Source organism: Sus scrofa, chromosome 7 (genome assembly GCF_054392235.1).
Source record: "Sus scrofa isolate SSC_HxYL_T2T_F1_AM1 chromosome 7, Sscrofa_HxYL_maternal_Yorkshire_Landrace_v2.0, whole genome shotgun sequence".
In the NCBI taxonomy this organism is placed as follows: Eukaryota; Metazoa; Chordata; class Mammalia; order Artiodactyla; family Suidae; genus Sus; species Sus scrofa.
This window is the reverse complement of record NC_139389.1, coordinates 87,900,926-87,917,420: the sequence shown is the minus strand read 5'-3', so window position 1 is coordinate 87,917,420 and position 16,495 is coordinate 87,900,926. Positions and strand designations below refer to the sequence as shown.

Below are 16,495 nucleotides of genomic sequence, written 5' to 3'. Positions count from 1 at the left end.
TTCATTGCAGCTCTATTCACAGTAGCCAAGAGGTGGAAGCAACGTAAATGTCCACTGATAAAGGAATGTCCACTGGATAAAGGAAATGAGTCATATACATACAGTGGAATACTATTCAGCCTTAAAAAGAAGGAAATCCTATCATATGTTACAACATAGTTGAACTTTGAGGACATTATGCTAAGTGAAACCAGCCAGTCCCAAAAAGACAGATACTGCATGATTCACTTATATGTGGTATCTAAAGTTGTCAAACCATTAGAAGCAGAAAGGAGACAGGTGGTGGCAAGAGACTAGGAGAAGGTGAAAAGGGAATTTGTACAGTGAATATAGAGTTTCAACTTTGCAAGATGAAAAAGTCTAAAGATCTGTTGCATAACAAGGTACATATAGTTAACACTCTTGTACACTTAAAAATTATTAAGATTTTTTTTTACCACGTTGAAAAAAGGATGGACTAGAGCAGCAATATTTAAACAGATGAATCTTTAAAACATTAAATTGAATGAAAAAAATAAATGTAATAATGGCATTTATATAGATACCATTTATATCAAGGTAAACTATGCAAAATATTTTTATGCACAATGTACAAAATGTGAGAAAAAAATTTTAAAATATGCAAAGGAATGATATAGAGTTGATAATGATTATATTTGATATGATCAAATAATTTTATATGGAGGTTGCTTAGAGGTCTTTATTATTTCTAATAATCCATTTTAATTTTAGTAAAAGATAATAAGAAATAAATGACACAAGATGTTAAAAATTTGACAAAACTACGTGTTATATTATTGTCTACCCTAAACTTTGTGATCGAAATAGTTTGTAAGAAAGATGGAAGTAGGAGTTCCCATTGTGGCTTAAAGTGTTAAGACCCAACTAGTATCCCTGATGATGAGGGTTCAGTCCCTGGCCTCACTCAGTGAGTTAAGGATTCTGCATTTCTGCAAGTTGTGGTATAGGCAGCCAATGCAGTTCAGATCTAGCATTGCTATGGCTGTGGCACAGGCCAGCAGCTGCAGCTCCAATTGGACTCCTAGCTTGGGGACTTCCATATGCCATAGGTGCAGCCCTTACAAGCAAAAAACAAACAAACAAACAAACCAAAAAAACAACATAAAAAAAGGAAAGATGCAAGTATGTCCATTGATCATCCTCAGGGATCCAACTCCTGCCCTCCTCAAAGCTTATTTTAAAATAAGAATTAGGTTAAACATCATGCAGATATGGCTAGAGATACATTGTTAAAGCACCCTTTAACCTATAGCTGGTATATTACACATATTGTTTAGAGATAGTGAAGAGAAGTATTGGATAGAAGCCTATAAAATTATCACTGAATGTTTTTGGGAAAACAGTGTATAAGTTTGATACCAAAGAGTGCATAGAATGTCTGTCTATTCTAATGTCCATGAACCATATATCATACTTTGTAATTTAACACAGTTTATGCAATGTAAACAGATTGTATACTTTCTGTTTTGTCGTGAAGTGAATGACAGTGTATAAGGGGTAGTTTATTCCCTGTCCCTGTGGACTGACCCAACAGTAATGCTTTTACTTTCTTCTTGATAGGTATATGAGAACAACTATGAATACAAACATAAATGATGGAATAAAGGAGCTTATGTGTGTGAAATTTATATGTCAGGTGGAGTTTCTATTTACTTAAGAAATAAACATGTGCCTTCTTGCCAGCAGATAATAGTAGTGGATCTGTCTGAACATAGAAACTTGCCTGTTTGCCTAGTTTAAAAAGTAATAATTTTTATACATCTTAACGATCCACAGAAGTATAAACTTATGTGTGCCTGTGCTTTCACTTTAATACATTTTATGTGAATTTATCAAATGGAAAATTTAGCTGAAAGATCTCTAATTCTGAATTTAAAGTAGAAAAATTCATATTTTATTTCTCTTTGTTTATGAGCCAGTTTGGTTTTTTGTACTTATTATTATTGTTATTATTTTGTCTTTTTAGGGCTGTGACCACGCCACATGGAGGTTCCCAGGCTAGGGATCTAATCAGAGCTGTAGCCGCCAGTTTACACCACAGCCACAGCAATGCCAGATCTGAGACATGTCTGCAATCTACACCACAGCTCATGGCAACGCTGGATCCTTAACCCACTGAGTAAGGCCAGGGATCAAACCCACAACCTCATGGTTTCTAGTCAGATTTGTTTCCACTGCACCACGATGGGAACTCCCCTATTTAACTATTTATTACATTTAAAAAATCTAACCCCAACTAAATTGAATTTCAATTAAAAACTATTCTTTCAATAAGCGAAATATGTCATAGAGATATAATGATGGAATATTTGGTAATTTTAATATACATTATGAATATTTTAAATATATACAAACAAAAATTAATACCAGCTTATTTTGAGGTGTAATATATATATGATTTTTGCTCTAAAAATCTTCACCATGGTCTTGCCTAGAAGTTCTGTCTGGAGCTTACATGTTGAGTCCTCAGCCTACTCATGGCGGCTCTCATTTCCTGATTCCTCAGAGTGTAAATAAGGGGGTTCAATAATGGTGTGATAACTGAATAAAACACAGAAAGAAATTTGCCCACTGAAAAGCTACTAAATGGCCAAACGTAAATGAAGATACATGGCCCAAAGACCAGAGTGACGACAGTAATATGAGCAGACAGTGTGGACAGAGCCTTGGAGAGGCCACCAGAGGATCGATGTCGGACGGTTACCAGAATGACAGTGTAGGAAATGAGTAAGAGAATGAAGCAAATGAAAGACAGTAGTCCACTGTCAGCAATCACCAGCAACTCCAGAACATAGGTGTCAGTGCAGGCAAGCTTTAGAACTAGAGGAAGGTCACAAAAAACATTGTCCACTACACTGGGGCCACAGAAGGGCAAGGTGATAGTAAAAACCATCTGGCTCATCGTATGCACAAAACCAACAGCCCATGACAGCAGCACAGAGCCCATGAGCATCCGGTGGTTCATGATGGTTGTGTAATGAAGAGGTCTGCATATTGCAATGTACCGATCAACAGCCATAACTATGAGAAGAGTCATCTCACTGCCCCCTAAAAAGTGAAGGAAGAACATCTGAGCCATACAGCCCCACAGAGAAATTGTTTTATTCTCCTTGAGAAAATCGACAACCATCTTAGGGGTTGTGATTGTAGAGAGAAACATATCAAGAAAGGAGAGATTTCCAAGGAGGAAGTACATTGGTATCGAGTGCAGATGAGAGTCAAAAGTGACAGTGACCACAATGAGAAGATTCCCTGCCATAATCGCTGCATATGCCAACAAAAATATGAAAAAAAAAGAAAATTTCAAGTTCCCAAGTGTTGGTGAGTCCTAACAAAACAAACTCAGATATTACTGAGCTATTCTTCACTTTGATCGAGTCTGTATAGGAGTTTTCAGAAAATCTTTAAAATCAAGATAAACTAGAAAAAGTGATAATTTTATCTGTGATAATGTTGAAGATATGGACATATAGAAAATAGTATTTGATTCCTATAGAAGGAGAAGAGATGGATATTTCTGAATAATACATTTCAATTGATTTAATGCAAGCACATTACTTGTATACACATTCACATTACTGCATTTGTTTTCAGACAGAACGACAAAAATATAGGAAATTTACTGTAAAATTTTATAAATGTGGTTTCCAGTCATAGATTTTGTCTTCACTTTTATTTGTTGTTTCTCTCATAAGTTCACGAATTCATGAACCACAAGTTCAATGCGTGAGAAATAAGAGTCAAATAAATATTAGCCATGAGTCAGTTCAAGTGGATTGGAATATAGTCAAATAAAGTTCTGGTTTCTGGTATTCAATCCTTTACCCTTTGCACCACCCTAATTTGAAATATTTAGATATGTGCATGTGAGTTGAATTGTATACCCATTTAGGAAATTACTTTAGGGTATTTTATTAGCTATTCTATATTCTCAGCCTTCCTTTCAACCCAAAGGAATACACTGATGATTTCACTTATCCCTGAAGCTTTAATCTAGGTATAGTCTGTTATATGTTCTTCCCTGCCCCAAAATTATAATTAAATAAGCTTCCTGTGAAGTTTCTGGACAAGTACATAAATATTTCTCAATGTCCAGGTTTTTTCCTTCCTTTTTCTATTTTTTTTTTTGTCCCTTCCTTCATCTCTCCCTTCTTTCCTGCCTCTCCCCTTCCCCCTTCCTTCCTTCCTTTCTTCCCTCTTCCCTCCCTCCTTCCCTCTCTTCCTTTCCTTTTTTCCCTGTTTTTTCAATAGTGTTCTGTATTTCCTACAGGTTCCTAAGTAAACTGACCTCTACTTTTTGCCTGTTTCTCAGAATCTATTTTTGCTGGGTTCCTAGCTGAAGTATTCTTCATTCAGTATATAGATGATATCTGAACAACAACCAGATCTTTTACAAGTAGTGTTTGTGTTTCCTTGGAGCCTAATTGCTTACCTTTTTGTAATGATTGCTTTCCTCTGAATTATTATATTTGTGTGCAGACTGACTTTTGGCAACTTTACCCTGGCTCATATGTCCTTGATATTTGTATTTTATATGTTTTCTCACATTGAACTAACACTGTTGGCTCACATTGAACTAACACTGTTGGCTCACTTTTATCTCCTTTTTTATTTTGATTTAGATCTTTTGGTCCCAGCTTTCTTTTTCTTTTTTTTCTTTTAAAGCTATTAATGGTATACATCAACCATACCGACACAGATATAGAGTCTCACATATACACTCACTTATACCACATTCTGGTTCTGAGTAACAGGATGGAAAGTGGAAAATCTATACATTATCAATATTTTTAAAAAATCTACAAGCATGTCCTTTTTTCTTTGATTTATAATTCACAAAATATTCAGAAATTTTTATTTGGCCCAACTTTCAGAATTAAAAAACAAACAAATGAAGCAAGAGTCAAGAATCAAACATTTACTAGGGAAATATACTCTCAACTCTTCAGCCTCCCAGATTGATATGAGACTCCAAAGGGTAACATATATGGAATGTGTTTGTATATTTCATTCTCTACATAGTTGCTATGTTAAGTATGTGCATTCACACAATTTTATCTTTATCATTATCTCATTTTCTGGTGGATATATGGACCACAGGAAAATTTTAGTATGAAAGATTTGGTAAAGAAGATGTACTCTAAATGAAAATATTTTTTCTTTATTAAGTATAAATGATAAAACTACCTAGTTGTCTTCTTTATAAAGAATTATTGTCATCATCATTGGTATCATATTTCATGCACTAATTGAGTCTACATACTGGTTGTGAAATTGTTTTCAAAATTATGCAGTCCTCAGTCTCAAAATACTAACAGAAGAAAACTTTGAAGAGAACAAGTAATTTTTATAGTTTAATATTTAAAATTGGAAAATTAAAAGCAAAAACAACATTTATAAATTTAGTTTTTTAAAATTCACAAGCATATTTATAAAATATATCCAAGTAAATTTAAATGAAGATGGACTCAAATCAGTTAGTTATGGTAAGTGAAATCATTCATTATGACGATTTGTACATATGATCAAATATGAAATATCTTTAAAATACCTACTTTTTTACTCAGACACAGATAAAAATAAGTTGGAGTTAGAAAAAGAAAACAGTTCTTCTTAACTTGAGGTGTGGCTAAAACTCACATGAGGAGTTCCCTTGTGGCACAGTGGGTTAAGGATCCCTTGTCACTGCAGTAGCTCAGGTTGCTGCTGAGGTGTGGGTTTGATTCCCGACCCCCAGAACTTCCACATGCCATGGGTGCAGCCAAAAAAAATAATACACATGAAAGATATAAATTTTTGAGTGCTGTATGTTGTACAAATAATATTGAATTGAAAAATAATTGAATAAAACTTATTCAGGCAAGGTTTAGGTTTTCACTAGTGGGAACTTCGTCTACCAATACTATGAATGGCTTGTGACTGGAGGACCTAGCTGTTTCTGTGCCATTCAGGTGTCTAAATGAAGAAATATTACTGTATTCTTTTCAACTGTAGCCCTTGCTTGAAGAAAGAAAGCTATAGGATGTTTAATATTTTGTGTATGTATTCAGTAATAGTCTTTCCTGTATATTTTCACAAATTCACTTAAATAGTGTATATGGACATATGTAGCTGGTGGTTCTATTGATAAGAAAAAAGACTGTGAAATTTCTATTGATCTTGAAGAGTTTTTTTAATGATTTCTGTGACATGAGTTACTTAAGCCATGTATGGATTAGATAAACCACAAGTAATATTCACTTAACACGGAAAATGTATGGCATGTGAAAAAATCAGATTTGCTGCCAAAATAACCATTATAAATATCTTCCTAATTAAAAAATAAACTTACAAATTTGATAGGAAAAGGTCCAACATTGTAAGTGCCCAAAGGACTTGATTCTCATATATTTATCATTTTTAAATATTAAGGTATATGTATTTTTTCTTTTTATTTTTTCTTATGGTTGATTTACAATGTCATGCCAATTTATGATATACAGCAAAGTGACTCAAACAAATATATACACACATTTTTAAAAATATGTATATATACATTTTTTTAAAAAAAAAAACATTATTTATCATCATGATCTATCCCAGGGAAAATATTTGTTTTGAAATGTAGGTAGGAAAAGGTGATGGATTTAGAAAATAGGAAATAGTTCTTGGTTTGCAAAATTACCAAAACGTATATGTCAGCAGTATAATTAAGCAATTGTAGAGGTTAACTCTACACTCAAGAAAATAAATGTAGACTTGAGGGGGAAATGTTTTTAAATATTCATTTAAATTAATCACTTATTTTACTTAACATTCCATAAGTATTTTCTAAGTTGAAATAAATATTCTATGTAGGAAAGTAAAAATATAGATTAGTAAATTAACTTGAAATAAAATAAGTCAATGTTTTCCATTTGCTTGATGTGAGATTTTTATTAGAACACATTTCAGAATTGCCACAGCTACTAAATACAGCCAAGGATGAAATTAATTAACCAAGTTCCACATTTTTTGTCTTTTTATACCATAGGGATTAAAAAAACTCGTTTATATTCCAAAAACACAAACTCAAATGATAAAACTGACCCTTCAGATTAGGGATGTCAGTGCTATCTATTTAGCAGTCACAGACTGCACTGCTTACTAAAACTAAATACATCTGTCCAGAAAATAGATGACACAAATTATCTTTTTCTGTTGCCCTTATGATCAGAATAATATAGGGTTTTCATTCATTCCTCAGTCTCTTGTACAAAGTCTTCTCTTTTATTAAAGCATACAATTTAAATTAGCACTGCTATTTAAACCTACCAGATCTGGCTGAGGAGTGACCTCTTCAAAGATATGTAGACACAGTAAGATTCTGAATGTATATTGTTTTTCTTTTTTTGATATCCGTGGATTTGTGTAACAGTCATTTGCAGTTCAGAAAAAAAAAGGACAAGAAACATATACATAAAATTTAGACTATTGATTAATCCCCAGAGGGAGTTATTAAAATAAACATGCTAGATAGTTATCCCTAGAGTTCAAGGAAGGGACTTATTCTCTCATTATTTAAGTAGATTGTGAGTTCACCTAGTGTATCAGCCATGTGGACTTTCTGTAAGTGCTTTCCAGAAAAAGCACTGACTCCTGTGTTTTGGTTGATAGAGAGTGAGCACATTTAGAGAAAATGGGTCTATCATAAAATGATGGACTTGAGAAAAGTATAACTCTATTAATTTGACTTCATCAATCTGGATATAATTTGGTAATTAAATGAATTATTCAATTCAGTTTAACAGTGTCCACACAGAGGAAGGTATATAGAGAAAAATCTTTTACTACAAGGGAAAAAGAGAGAGAAATCACATACACTCATGAGCTAGAACAAGAAGCAGGGGAGGCTTTCACTATGGTAATAAATACATGATTCACGGTAATCAACAAATTATTAGTAAATTTTAGGAGTCAACCATTCTAAAAATTTAGAATTTCACGTAGTCCTTTGTAATTATGTTTAATGATGGCTCAACAGTATTAAAGGAAGATCATGGAGGCAATTAGAGTAAACTTTCATGGTAAAATAATGTAATTAAGCAAGTAAATTCTAAAAGCTAACTGGATAGTAATACATGACAGTGGATGATTTCACCTGACTGAGGACTTTCTGTGTTTATTCTTATATGTAACTCATCCATATTTCCTCAATTATAGTACTCTTGAAAAGATTGCAAGGACATGAAGATTGTAAGTATGCGATAAATGTGGTTCCACATTCATTTCCAAGGCCCATAACAGACATTGCTAATAAATAAATTTCTCACTCTTTCTTTCTTTCTAACTAAGCCTCAGAATTAAAAAAAAAAAAAAAAAAAAAAAAAGTTCTCCAGACAGCCACTAGCAATTAGAATGCCATTAACAAAATAAATAGAAAACCTTTAAAAAATATTTTGGCTAAGGAGATATACACTACGATTTAGTGTGTCATTTGAGGAACTGTTTGAAAGAGAGGAAAGGATTCTTTAAAAATTGAAATTAGGAGCTCAGTTGTGGATCAGGTGGTTAAGATCCTGACTAGTATCCATGAGGTTGTAGGTTGCAGATGAAGTTCTGATCTGGCATTGCTGTGGGCTGTGGTATAGGCCTGCAGCTGCATCTCCAATTTGACCCCTAGCCTGGGAACCTCCATATGCCGCAGATGCAGCCCTAAAAAAAAAAAATGAAATTAAATAATATGAGCACCTGTTACCCATCCAGTTGGTAAGGATGGTGGACTTAGAATTTTTCAGAATAAAGCTGAAATGTTAGGAACACATTTTCTAAGGCCAAACTAAACTAGGGAAAAACAAAAACCAGGGGGTAAGAACAAAAAATATGTAAGTTTGATATACTAGGTACATTGTTTTGTAAAGTAAAAGACATTGAAAGAGATGGTTCCCAAGATATTTGCATACCTATAGATTTTTTTCTGTCATTGGAAGGTCTCTTTGCAGTGTTTCCACACACTCCCAGCTGGGATCATTTCATCAATTTGGGCTTACTCTCTCAAACAGCCTACCAGTTATTCTCACTGCTTTCACTTCTGTTACAATTTATTCTGCACTTAGGAGACCTACATCAGACTTTAAAAGTATATTGAATCTATTCCCACTCATTGTCAAAATCCTTTAAGGGCTCTTTATCCAGGATTCATTAGGCCTGAACACATGTCTCTTCCTTTCTACACAGTATCAGCACAGGTCTTTCTTCTTTTTATTCATCAACCTTCCTCATAAAGGTCTCTCTTGAGTATGTACAAGTTTTTTCTTACTTAACAATGTCTGTATACACTGGCCCTTCTGCCTGGAAGGCTTTTTCCACTCAAAACTCTCCTTTTTTTTTTTTTTACTTTCTTTCTTTTTTTTTTTTTTTTTTTATTTTCCCACTGTACAGCAAGGGGGTCAGGTTATCCTTACATGTATACATTACAATTACAGTTTTTCCCCCACCCTTTCTTCTGTTGCAACATGAGTATCTAGACATAGTTCTCAATGCTATTCAGCTGTTTTGATGTAAATATCTCCTTCTTAAGTGGTTTTCTGACAACACCAGACCTAACCTAGATGCCTCCTCATAATTCTCTCCAGGGCAGAGAACAGGGCTGTGTGATAAACCACTTATCTCTGTTGCTTTGGGAAGTATTTTCTAACTAGTAAATATTTTTTAAATGTCTCATAAATGACAGAATTCAGTTAAAAGAACATACTGCCTGCTGCAGCAAGATACATTAAGCACTTTATGGACTGACACTTCACTACTACAGTTTTATTGATTCTTAAAAAAAGCTATTTGGATAATCAAATGTATGTTTGAAATATTCATTTCTAGGAGTATTTTAACATTATACTAAGGATAATTGAGGCCATACAGTGCAAAAATATTCTTCAAATACTGATTTAAAACCAAACTCTTCTCTGAAGACTCCGTATAGTTGAAATATTTTAAATACCTATTAAGTTACTATATATAATCAAAAATGAAAATTTATGTTAAAAAATATACTGTGCCATCTTACTAGTTATTTTTACAAATTCATTCACTGGAATATTATACAATATTTGTAAGAGGATATTATGCTTATGTATATTCTTTATTTTATTTTATTTTATTTTTAGTGGCCATGCATTTTAAACTTTCATCAAGGTTTCCCTAAATTTTAAGACAAGGAAGAAATGGAGAAAATTAATGAGAACCTACTGATGTATTACACCTATGCTAAGAACATTTTCCAATAGTATTTTAAATCAAAAATATCTTAATAATTCCACACATTTTAAGAAAGAAAATTGATATTATTAAACACTTGATTTCAATCATTTGAATAAACCTAAGACTCAACCCTCCTCGATAGCAGAAAACACAAAACAATCATTTGCTCCAGATAATGTTTAGTGGATGAGACAGGAACCAATATGCTGCCTGCTCACTCTCTTGATGGCTGCTTTCATTTCCTGATTTCTCAGAGTATAAATAATGGGATTAAGGAGAGGGGTGATCATAGAGTAAAACACTGAAAGAAACTTATCTACAGAATAACTATTAAACGGGAAGGCATAGACGAAGATAGCGGGACCAAAGAAGAGTGTGACCACAGTGATGTGGGCAGAGAGTGTGGACAGAGCCTTGGAAGATGCACTGGAGGAGTGCTGCCAGATGGTGATGAGCATAACAGTGTAGGAAATGAGCAAGAGAACAAAGCATACCAGGGACAGGAGCCCACTGTTCACAATTACCAGGAGCTCTAGGATGTAGGTATCAGTGCAGGCAAGCCTGATGACCAGGGGAAGGTCACAGAAAATGCTGTCCACAGTATTGGGACCACAGAAAGGTAAACCTACAGTGAAAACCATCTGGCTAGTGGTATGTATGAACCCAACTGCCCAGGAGAGCAGTAGAAACACAATGAGCATCTTATGACTCATGATAGTCTTGTAGTGTAAGGGTTTGCATATGGCGACATACCTGTCAATGGCCATAGCTATCAGAAGAGACATCTCTCCACCCCCAAAGAAATGCATAAAGAACATCTGGGTCATACAGCCCCACCAGGAGATGGTCTTACGTTCTCTAAGGAAGTCCAAAATCACTTTGGGAGTTGCAGTGGAGGAAAGACATAGATCAAAGAATGATAAATTTGCCAGAAAGAAATACATGGGGGAGTGAAGATGGTTATCAGATATCACAGAGATCACAATGAGGAGGTTTCCCACTATGATGGCTACATAGACAAGAGTGAAGATTGCAAAAAAGAACATTTGAATATCTTGAGCACTGGAGAGTCCCAGCAAGATGAACTCAGAAACACTCGATGTGTTATTCAGGAGATCCATTCATCCCTCTGCATGAGTTTGTCAGAAGTTGTCTGAAAGGGGAAAACACACAGGAAGTCATAGGCTAACAGGTCAGGGAACCTAATCTTTCTTAAGCCGCCTTTTTTTTTTTTTTTTTTTTTTTTAATTCAAGGAAGCAGCCCTTGTAGTCATGCAACTTGCATGTAAGCATTTTGAAGTTGTAGATATTTCTCAGGACCACAGGACTGTAAAAATGTGGTGGTTTTGGAGCCAACTAAATCAAATTAGTGTCTTGATTAGTACAAGGTGAAGTCAGTTAAACACTTGAGAAAACTTGTCTTCCTTCGTGTTCAGCTCCAGATAAGAATATATGAGTGAACATTGAGCTTATTAGAGTTGCAGAAAAAAGTTTTAGAAAGCATCAGGGAAATAGGTTTTTATCTTTCGTGGGACTCAGGAAGTACATTACTAACACAATTTTGTGACATCCTCAGGATGCAGTAAAAAAACATTTGCCATTCCAAAAAAAATATTGCTGAAATCACATGATGTGCATTATGCCTCCTGAAGTGAACAAATTAAAGACCCATATTGTTCAAAGTTGAATGTTGAGAGACCTAAGTAGTTTACTGAGATTAAATCAAATTACTGAGGTTTTTGACTTGAATGACCCAGATTGACTCTGATAACTAGAGATGTTCACTTTACCATTGGCCTTACTCTTCTGTTTTGGGATTGGACAAGTGAGTGTATCGCATCTATGCATTCTTATCCTACTTTTTCAAAATATGATGAAATGATAATTTCTATTTGATATTTTGTTTTAATTGACACATTTTCATTTATGTAATGAGTGTATAGAAATACCAAATGCACTATAATTAAGACTGTGAACTAGTAAGATTACCAAAGTAGTCTTGTTCAACTTTTCTCTCTTTAAGAGATATAAGCAATAAAATGAATGAATCATTTACCATCATGAACCCAAAGAAAGAAAAGGAATGATGTATTATTTATGTAGCATCTCTGGATAGTTACTTCTCTGCATTTTTCCTTAATGTACTTTTGACCTTTAACTTTTTCAAGAATGGAAATAATTCACAGATATTGTCTTACATACTGAAGTAGACTCACCTATCTAAACCAAATTTTAAAAAATATGCATAAAGGGAATTAAGTCAGTCCTTGATAGGCATAAGTCCACTTCTTCCAGTACTTCTCTTGTTTATCTGATTTTTGTTCTGTTGGTCAAGTCTTATTCCAGGCTCCATGATCATCTACAGTCTTTTTTTTTTTTTTTTTACTTTCTTCAAAGCCTAGAGTCAGACTTAATGCCAAAATGAGAAAAGAAAATAGCATGTTTTTGATTATCTATGTGCCTTTAATATTTGAATTACACAATATATATTTTAAAGGTACAATATGTCTAGTTAACCATAAAGAATATTTAATTATATGAACTCAGATATGTAAGGTTGCTATCAGTAAGACACACATTTTATTGTAAGTGGCCCATACTCTAACCATGATATTTGACACTATCACTCAGAGTAGCATAAAACTTCTTTCTTTCACATACTAATAGAATGGAAAATGGAAGTCTTTGCATGTGAATCTTCATTCCTTCTTAGCGCTTTGTACTCTCAATGCAAGACAATTATTTTTATCTAAGCTACAACCCTTAGACCTTATGTGTTTTTCTAAAGTATGCAAGTAAGTAGATTTGTAGGTGCTCATGGACTTAGCAAAGGTGAAGTCCTAGACAAGATGATTTCTCTCAAAACTTTTTTTTAGCAGATTATTGTTTGTTTAAATATGGCTATATTCAGACTATTGTCATAAGAGAGTTCACCATATATTCCTTTTCATAATTCCTATCAAGTGTAATGATAGCATCAATATTTTGTAAGAGAATTCTGATTCTCCAAGCCATGAATCTAATATTTTATCCTTATATCTATTATCTCTCTTTAAAAATAACTGCATCACTAGAAACAAATATGAAACTTCCTCTACATTTTGCAGTAATTTAAAGAATAAAGTCATTCAACCTGATCAGTATAAGCAAACAATTAAAACACCTTGAAAACATATCCTTTTCCCTAAGCATAATTTATTTGCCCTGGATTACTGTATCATTATCTTAATTCCCAGTGATCACAATTACAGTGATTTTTGTATCTGTTTTCCATTTGTATAAAAATCAGTTTTCTCCAGGATAATTTCCTCTTTGCAGCTCTCCTCTCAGTTATTACTTTGGCATTTGAATTTTATCAGTATGGACACACTTACGTTGTAGATGAAACCAGTGTGATAGATGTGGTATATGGGTAGGGTAACATGTCAGGATTATGTAACCTACCAGTTGCACTTGGACTTCAGAAATAACATCAATATGAAATCCTAGATGTCTAGTCTTCATCATCCAGTGATTTCATTTTCTGCTTTGAACTTCAAAAGACAAGAGTATATAAAGGTATCCCTTGACAGGAGGAATAAAGGAGAAAATTCATTTGATTGTTTTAGCGTCCTCAGAGACTGGCAGTAAAAAGTAATTGGGATTGTTAAAAGAGTTTTTGCCATTGCAGAAAATGAGACTCCATTTTTCACTTCTCAAATTGACAATACCTTAAATGCAACAGTCAATAATGAAGAAGGTGTTGGAAGATGTCACTAGTGGTGCATTATGGGACTTTTGTATAATGTTTTTTGTTTTGTTGTAGTTTAATTTTTAAAGCAAGCATTGAGAAATATTATATTTAGACAAATATTAACATTCAAGATTATTTTAACTGAACTTTGTTAAAGTCAAAATTTTCACATTTAAACTCAAATCTGTTGAAATTTATCGAGAAACGAAGTAAAATAATTAAATAATAATTTCTTCCACTAACGATTTGTTATTCTTCTCTTATAACTTAGTAAATTTGTGACTAGATCAGGCTTTTTTTCAGATATACCCATTTTCTTCTTTTTTTGCCAGTTACAATTTGAGTAGGTACTACATACTTTATTTTTACTCATTATGATTGATGGTATGTTTTATTTTATTTTTTCAATAATGATTTTTATTTTTTCCATTATAGCTGGTTTACAGTGTTCTATAAATTTTCTACTGTACAGAAAGGTGACCAAGTTACATATACATGTATACATGGTTTTTTCTCACATTATCATGCTCCGTCATAAATAACTAGATATATTTCCGAGTGCTATTCAGCAGGATCTCATTGCTTAGCCATTCCAAAGGCAATAGTTTGCATCAATTTAACCCCAAATTTCCAGTCCATCCCACTCCCTCCCCTTCCTCCTTGGCAACCACAAGTCTGTTCTCCATGTCCATGATTTTATTTTCCATGGAAAGATTCCTTTGTGCTGTATATTAGATTCCAGATAGAAGTGATATCATATGGGATTTGTCTTTGTCTTTCTGGCTTAACTCACTTAGTATGAGAGTCTCTAGTTCCATCCATGTTGCTGCAAATGGCATTATTTTGTTCTTTATTATGGCTGAGTAGTATTCCATTGTGTATGTATACCACCTCTACTTAATCCATTCATCTGTCGAAGGATATTTAGGTTGGTTCCATGTCTTGGCTATTGTGAATAGTGCTGCAGTGAACATGCGGGTGCATGTGTCTTTTTTAAGGAAAGTTTTGTCTGGATATATGCCCAAGAGTGTGAATTCTGGGTCATATGGTAGTTTTATGTATAGTTCTCTAAAGTACCTCCATAATGTTCTCCATAGTGGTTGTACCAGCTTACATTCCCACCAACAGTGCAGGAGGCTTCCCTTTTCTCCACACCCCCTCCAGCACTTGTTATTTGTGGACTTATTAATGATGGCCATTCTGACTGGTGTGAGGTGGTATCTCATGGTAGTTTTGATTTGCATTTCTCTACTAATCAGGGAGGTTGAGCGTTTTTTCATGTGCTTGCTGGCCATCTGTATGTCTTCCTTGGAGAAATGTCTATTCAGGTCTTTTGACCATTTTTCCATTGGATTTTGGCTTTTTTTGCTGTTGAGTTGTATAAGTTGTTTGTACATTAAAGAGATTAAACTCTTGTCGGTTGCATCATTTGAAACTATTTTCTCCTATTCTGTAACTTGTCCTTTTGGTTTTCTTTTTTCTTTCTTTTTTTTTTTTTTTTTTTTAGAATTTGTAAGGATTTTTTTTCATTATAGCTGGTATACAGTATTCTGCCAGTTTTCTACTGTACAGCATGTTTTAATGTATGGAAGGGCAACTCCTCTTTCATTGCTTTATTCATTCAAAGCATCCTCATTTATTTTCATCTTTTTATTCTAAATTAAATTGATTTACTTTCTGAAGTTAAACCAAATTCCACTGTTTTTTTCAATATCACAATATTTAAGTTACAAAGAGCAGAATTTTGAAATTAAATATTGCAGAAAGAGTCTAGGTCCTTTTAAATGTTTGACTACTTTTAGGACACAACAAAATTTTGTCATCTTTATTATTTCAACTTTTTTGGTAAAATATTTGTGTTAAATGTATTTTTTCATATTTTTTAATTTGGCTCTATACTTAATATAAACTTTTTCCTTAATATGATTGATCTTACTACTATTGGTTTCAATTTACATATTAAGACGTTAGTGGTACCATTGCTGAACTCTAACATCTCATTTTTTTCTAGTACATTCTCTTGTGTGTCTTAAGTTATGATCCCCAAACATTAATAACATTTTTCCTGCTACTTTTATTGTTTGTTATGATAACTAAAGGTTTAGAGCAATATTGAAAAATGATGATAACTGCTGTGGCAAAACTTATCTTCCTAAACATGACTCTCTTCTTTCTTGATGATGAAATTGCATTTTCTTGGGATCAGTTGCCTGTGTACTTCCATGGCGTTTCAAACTCAGTCCAAAAAGCCACATCTCACTAGCCTAGACCAATCCCATTCTCACCATTTTCCTCTCCAGTGTCTATTTAGCCATGAGCATAAAGCATGTAGCTGAGACTGCTATTGTCTGCCACAGAGCCGGCTCCCATCCCTCATTACTAATAGATACCTGAAGCTCATTTAGAGTCATAGTACAACCTCCCTTGCAATTAGAAGTGGCAAAAACCATGAAAGAAAACAATATTATCAGGTAGCCACTTAGTGAAAATTCTCTATAGGAGCTGACTCATTGCTGAGTTATGCTC

General features: G+C 33.7%; 1 protein-coding gene and 1 pseudogene across 1 annotated transcript; both read right to left on the bottom strand.

Annotated features, from left to right (window-relative positions):
- Positions 1-2,452: 2,452 nt before the first annotated feature.
- LOC100155967 (olfactory receptor 4L1-like) lies at positions 2,453-4,757 on the bottom strand (annotated as a pseudogene).
- Positions 4,758-10,415: 5,658 nt separating this feature from the next.
- Positions 10,416-11,357, bottom strand: LOC100512060 (olfactory receptor 4K13-like). The gene has a single exon (XM_084970564.1). It carries the CDS (start codon positions 11,355-11,357, stop codon positions 10,416-10,418), a length of 942 nt encoding a protein of 313 aa, XP_084826690.1.
- Between the last annotated feature and the right edge of the window lie 5,138 nt (positions 11,358-16,495).

What these genes read in the sequence shown, in the direction of transcription:
- LOC100512060 (XM_084970564.1), bottom strand. Translation starts at nt 11,357, where the DNA reads ATGGATCTCCTGAATAACACATCGAGTGTTTCTGAGTTCATCTTGCTG.